This window comes from Otolemur garnettii, unplaced genomic scaffold (assembly GCF_000181295.1).
Source record: "Otolemur garnettii isolate 467f Iridium unplaced genomic scaffold, OtoGar3 scaffold00148, whole genome shotgun sequence".
Lineage (NCBI taxonomy): Eukaryota > Metazoa > Chordata > Mammalia > Primates > Galagidae > Otolemur > Otolemur garnettii.
Genome location: NW_003852543.1, coordinates 1249641 through 1256094, shown reverse-complemented (window position 1 = coordinate 1256094; position 6454 = coordinate 1249641). Strand labels below are relative to the sequence as shown.

The window sequence follows — 6454 nt, the reverse complement described above, 5'->3', positions numbered from 1 at the left end:
AACACCAGATCTGTTGGCACCTTGATCTTGGCTTTTCCAGCTCTCAGAACTGTGAGAAATGAGTTGTTGTTGTTTATAAGCTGCCCAATTTATGGTCTCAATGGCAGCCCGCAGGTACTAGGACAGGACTTGAACGTCCCTTTCTGGCCTCACTGGACAACAGTGCCTGCTCTGAGGATTCACCATCTGGGCACTGCCTATTGAGCTCCAAATGTGTTCTACTAAGTGAAATGTGGAAAAGGAAAAATAGATTTGGGGCTTGACTAGACCTGCTGTGTACATGTTCCCTTCAGAAAAATCTTCCTTCAGTAGGAATGTAAATGATTTCCCAAGAAACCATCTGGTTCTCTTACAGCCGTGAATGCAGGTGACTTCCGGAGACCCATGCTGCCTTTCCCAGAGGCATTTCCTAATTGGACTTGAGCAAAGCATCCAGGGTTCTATAACCTGGCCTCCACTTTAAACCAAGCCTCTCCTTCCCTTTGAGAAGTGGAAGACATTAAACTAGGAGGCGGGCTGTAGATTCTTGGTCACCGTGCCTATGCTCTGCACACCAACGCAATGGCATAACGTAAAGTAGCTACTAGTCTACTGGGAGGGAGAACTTAGTTTGTCTCGTGCCAAACTTAGGAAGTCCACTCTCTGGGCTAAATGCTCACTCCGGATGCGGTGGAGGAAGTGTCCGTGCGTGGGCTTTGAGGTAGGACAGACCTAGGTTTGGATCCCTGCTCTGCTATTTGTCACAGGGTGGCGTGAGCCTCAGTGTCCTTGGCTGGGAACGGGGGACAGTCAGGAGTGGACGTGCTGGGGATGGGCTCCCAGGCATCCGCACGTGCGCGGGGCACCAGCAGCCGGTCCCTGCGAGCCCCTAAGGATGCCGGCGCTCGTCCTCAGCGTCGCGCCGGGCCTCCTCGGGGAGCCGCGCGGGTTGGGCGCGCTCCCAGGCGCATTCCTGGCCGGGCGGCCCCTCCTCCCTCGGCCTTGGCCAAGGGGCTGGCGCCTCCCCGCCTCGCCCGGACTGTCTCGTGCGGGCGGCTGCGGACGCTCCGGCCGCGGTGCTCCGGGGTCTGCGCGGCTCACCTGGACCCGAGCGAGGATTGGGCGACGCGGATCTCCGCGGCCGCGCAGCGCTCGAGGCCTCCCGCCACCCTCCCTGCCGGAGCCACTCCGGGGCCGCACGGCGTCCGCACCCTACAAGGGCAGCTGCGGCATCGCGGGGACCCACTGGACAAGGGAGGCAGAAGAAGTTATTTCTCCCTCCCCGGCTGCAAGATTCCGATGGGCAAGATGGTGCCCAACTCTCTGCGCGCGCTCTTCCTTTCGCTGCTGCTCCTCGCCTGCCCCGAGTCGCGGGCTTCCCAGGTCAGTGTCCCTCCCGCCACTTCCCTGTCCCGATCTCAGGACACCCAACACCAAGGCCAGAGGACCTGGGTTTGCCACAGTCCCCTGGGATGCTGAGGGTTGAGGGTTTGGAGCGCTGCCTGGCTGAGGTGCACTTTTCCGAGAGAGGTGCAGGGAGTCCCATCTGTCATCACAGATGCCCAGCGGACGAGGCGCCCGAGGGGACCCGGCCGATCTAGCCAAGCTGTTTGTGTGAAAGTGTGGGGCAGGCCACGGGGTGGGGAAGAGGGCTCTGCGCGTGAGAATCGCAGGTAGAAGGAGTACTCCTCCAGGGTTCATGAGACATGGGTCCTTCTGGGTTTCCAGGAGAGCTTAGAGTAACTCAATTAAGTAAAGAATGTCCCCACCTTCCAAACTCCAGAACTTAAATTTCCAACTGAAATATTCTTACCACCACTATCCCTTAATCTTTCACAGGACTTTCTTAGCAGTTTGTAGCATTTCCAAGGCAGAGGTGGCCCTGGAGGTTTCTGAACCTGTTACATCCAGAGGGTGCAGCCAGGCCTTGAATTTGGGACTAAATTTTCTTCCACACATACATGGGCAGCTTGCTGTTCAGTTTTTCTCTTCTTGCCATTAATATTTGTCTGAATTCCACTGGGTATATTTACTTGGCCAGATTCACTTTTATATAACCATTAAGAACTGATTTTTAGAAGTTAAGAACTGAAATGGCCAAGTTCAGAGCCAGCATCCACCAGAGTAACTCTGGGCAGCCAGGGACTCCTTCCCTGGGGTGGGGAGCCAGGCCTGTGGACAGCAACCAGCTACTCTAGCAGCAATGCCAGCAACAGCAATAGTAATCACAGGACTAGGAGGCCTGCACAGCTTACTAAGTGCCTGCTGTGTGTCAGGCTCCTTGTGAAGCATCTCCCAGGCACTTAATTCTCAGAGCAAGAATTGATGTTACTCCCATTTTGCAGATGAGGAAACTGAGGCCCAGGGAGGTTGCAATTTATTCAAGGTCACACAGCCAGGAAGGAGTGTGGAGTACATCTAGTCTCTCTTGCCTGCAGACACTTGTTCATACTCCCTTCCCTGGGACTAAATACCGGGACCACGTGGCCATGCCTGTGGTTAACTAGAAGTCCCTGGCATACAGAAAAGGATTCCATGCAGGGAGAATTGGCCTCAGACCAGACATGGCGCTGTTAGTGCAAAAGGTAGTGAGCAGACACCAGGGAAGCTACTCAGCCACAGGCAGCAGAAGCCCAATCTGGGGCCACCCTGATGCCACTCCACAGAGTTGGGATTGTCCACCAACTCTGCAGATTATAAATCAGAACAAACCTTGGGTCTAGAGCCCAGTGCTGGGAGCAGAGTGGGTGCCTCTACAAGCCAGCTCCCCAGCTGGGTTTCCAGGGAGCAGAGTAGACAGGACATCAGTGAGATGCTTGGGAACCTGGCCTTGCCATCTTGATCTTAGGTACTCAGAACCTGCGTCCAAATTTACTTAGAAAACAGGTGAAATGGCTCGGCGCCTGTGGCTCAAGTGGTTAAGGCGCCAGCCACATACACCTAAGGTGGCGGGTTCAAATCCAGCCCAGGCCCACCAAACAACAATGATGGCTGCAACCAAAAAATAGCCAGGCGTTGTGGCGGGCGCCTGTGGTCCCAGGTACTTGGGAGGCTGAGGCAGGAGACTCGCTTGAGCCCAGGAGTTGGAGGTTGCTGTGAGCTGTGATATCATAGCACTCTACCCAGGGGGATAGCTGGAGGCTCCTGTCTCAAAAAAAAAAAAAAAGAAAAGAAAAGAAAAGAAAACAGGTGAGATAGAGGCAGTGTCATGTGCTTGTGGCTGCTGCAAGGCCAGAGGTGAGCTCACTCAAGCTCTGTTTCTGGGACTTTGGGTTCAGTCCCTACCCTGCCACATCCAGGCTTTCTCAAATTGCTTATCCTCTAAACCTTGCTGTATTTACCTGCAAAATACCTGCCTCAGGTGCTGCATGAGGGGGAAGGGAGCAAAAGGGATTGTCTATAGTTGTTCATTTAAAATTTCAAGTGCAACTGGGGTCTCCTCTCTCCACCTTAGCCCTTGGGGCCTCTGTGCGTGCTGGAACAAGCTTACCTGACCCCTGCCATCCTTCGGGTCTCTGCTACGATAAGTGCTTCTTCCCAGAGGCCTTTCAGAAACCCACTCAACAAAGGTCCCCTTTCACCCCCCTCCATTTTTTTTCCTTTCTAAAAAATTTAACATATTAAGGAAGTACCAATGTCTGTTACATGGATAGATTTCATAATGCTTAAGGTCACGGCTGTGAGTGTGCTCTCACCTGGATTGTGTTCCCTGTACCTGATAGGTAGGTTTTCACTTTTTTCTTCCTTTCCTCCCCCCTTCTTGGTTTCCAGTGACTTTTATTTGTTTCTGTTGCTCTAAATTTTCTATTCAGGTTCCTTGAGGGGCTCTGGCATAGGACTGCTCACTGTTTGTCACACCGTGTTTTGGTAGGTTCCAGTTTTATTGACTGTCTTCCAACAAACTCCTGAGCCAGCTGGGAGTTTTATGTAAGGACCGGCACACAGTAGGCACTCAGAGGAATAACGGGCGCTGGTGCTGATCTGGACCATGGCTGCACATCACAACACCCAGAAGCTTCTAGAAATCCCAATGCTGGCCTTAACCCAGAGATTTAAATTTAATTGGTTTAGGATGAGTCTTGGGCACCAGTATTTTATTTTTTTTTACAAATATTTTTTTTTACACTTTATTGCCCTCAGTAGAGCGCTGTGGCATCACAGCTCACAGCAACCTCCAGCTCTTGGGCTTAGGTGATTCTCTTGCCTCAGCCTCCCTAGTAGCTGGGACTACAGGAGCCTGCCACAACGCCTGGCTATTTTTTTGTTGCAGTTTGGCTGGGGACAGGTTCAAACCCACCACCCTCAGTATATTGGGCCGGTGCCCTACTCGCTGAGCCACAGGCGCTGCCCAGGCACCAATATTTAAAAATTTCTGCTGGTGATCCTAGTAGAATGGGCACCTGAGACCCACGGGACCCCAGCTTTATAATTTAAAAGCTGTGGACCTAAGGGAGGGTTGAGGGGAAGGAAATTCACAATGGACACAGGATTAGACTCATGAGGGTCTGAGGTGTCCTGGTGTCTGGAGTTGACCTGAGCTAAAAATATTGTGAGTCCTGGGACTCTTGAATCCAGCGATCATGGGCGTTGGCTGGTGGAAATTCAGTGAGTGTTTGGAGAATGAACTATCCCTACAGGACTATCTCTTGCCCCAGAGGAGATGAGATAGGTCAGGCAAGAGGCACCAGGAAGGGGCTTCCCTGGCAATGGCCCAGTGGCACCATGACCCTAAGGCCCTCTAGGTAGAGGCAGCAGGAGCTCCTCATGTGAGCAGTCCACAGCTCTGTTCTCAGGGTTCTTCAGTTTTCAGGTAAGTGTGCTCACTTTGGCTGTTATGTAATAGCCCCAGGGTAACTTGATGGGTGTGTATCTGTGTGTTCGCGTGTGTCAGTGCATGGGTGTGTATGTGTGGGTGTGTGCCTGTGTCTGTGTGAATATGTGATGTTGTGTATGTCTCTGTAGTGCCTGTGATTGTGTGCATATGTCTTTGTGTATCGGGGCCTGTGCATGTGTCTTTGTGACTGTCTGTATGTGCTGCAGGATCCAGAGCAGTGACCCTGTGTGGATGGACAGTCTCCTCCTTCTCTCCTACTGTCTTCCATGGCTTTCTGCTGTGTCCCTCTTGTCACCATATCTGTCCTGAGTCACTTTACAGGATTTTTGTGACTGGCTGATGAAGAGCAGGTTGTCATGGAGAAGGAAGGGAGCTAAGCAGTGTGGAGGGCCTCTGCGGAGGAGCCCCTTCTTGTCACTGGCCTGCTTGGTGGCCTTCCCACTGGAATAGAAACAGCCTACCTGGGGAGACCAGAACACACATCCAACAGCCCTTGCGTCTCACCCCCTTCTGCCCAGAGTGGCTCCTGGTGAGGCAGGCCACAGACTCCCGGCCCATGAGGGGAGTGGTACTGGGGTTTCATCAGGCTTTCCGTCCCCAAACCTCTCCCTGTGATCAGACATCTTGGGGCTCCAAATTCCATCATCATCATTCCTTTAGTTGCCTCCTCCCATATGATATGTTGCTTTTTACACTCAAATAAAAATACCTGCTTTTGGTATACATGTCCACGATTTTAACCATAAAGCTATATTCTGTATGGGTGAACCACCACCATGATCAGAATACAGAAGAGTTCCACCACCCCCAAAATTATATTGTGCTGCCCTTTAAAGTTACACTATCTACCTACCCCTCCCCTGGAAACCCTGATCTATTCTTCAGCACTATAACTTTGTCTGCTCCTCAGTGTCCCGCAAATGGATTAAAGAGTATATACATAGCTTTGTGAGTGCGGCTTCTTTAACCTAGTAGAAAGCATCTGGGATTCAGCCAGGTCCTGGTTCCTTTTTATTGCTGAGTAGTGTTCCCTTGCGTGGATGTAGTTTATCAGTTCACCCTTGGAACAGCACCCATGGTGTCATTGCCGGTTTTTGACATTATGAACAGAGCTGCTATCAGCATTCATGTACAGCTTTTTGTGTGAATGAAATTTTTATTTCTTTGGAGAATATGCTCAGGAGTGAGATTGCTGGATCATATGGCAAATGTATACTTAGCTGTCTAAAAAACTGCCAAATTACATTCCATGTTAGTTTCATCACTTTACATTCCCACCAGCAGTGTAGGAAAGACTCGGTTACTCAGCATCCTCACCGGCACTTCCAAACCACTTCAGGTGGGTTTGTTTCCAAGTCGTTCTAATAAGTATGTAGTCGTATCTCATTGTGGTTGTAATTTCCATTTCCCTAATGACTAATGATGTTGGGCATCTTTTCATGTGCTTATTTGCCATATGACTAGTCTATTGGGCAAAGTCTATTCAAACCTTTTTCCGTTTTTTTAAGACAGAGTCTCACTCTGTTGCTTAGGCAAGAGGGCCATCATGTCACCCTAGCTCACAGAACCCTCAGACTTCTGTGCTGAAGAGATCCTCTTATCTCAGCCTCCCAAGTAGCTGAGACTATAGGTGTGTGCCCC

At 51.1% G+C, this 6454-nt stretch overlaps 1 protein-coding gene across 2 annotated transcripts in view; it reads left to right on the top strand.

Moving 5' to 3' along the window:
- The first annotated feature begins 1215 nt into the window (after window positions 1-1215).
- Window positions 1216-6454, top strand: part of FBLN7 (fibulin 7) — a 35491-nt gene continuing 30252 nt past the window's right edge. The window contains exon 1 of one of the 2 annotated variants that reach the window (XM_012811043.1): window positions 1216-1362. In XM_012811043.1, the coding sequence (XP_012666497.1) occupies window positions 1279-1362 (84 nt within the window). In that variant the 5' untranslated portion in view covers window positions 1216-1278. The remainder of the gene's footprint in view (window positions 1363-6454) is intronic. The other variant, XM_023518840.1, reaches the window with a different exon arrangement.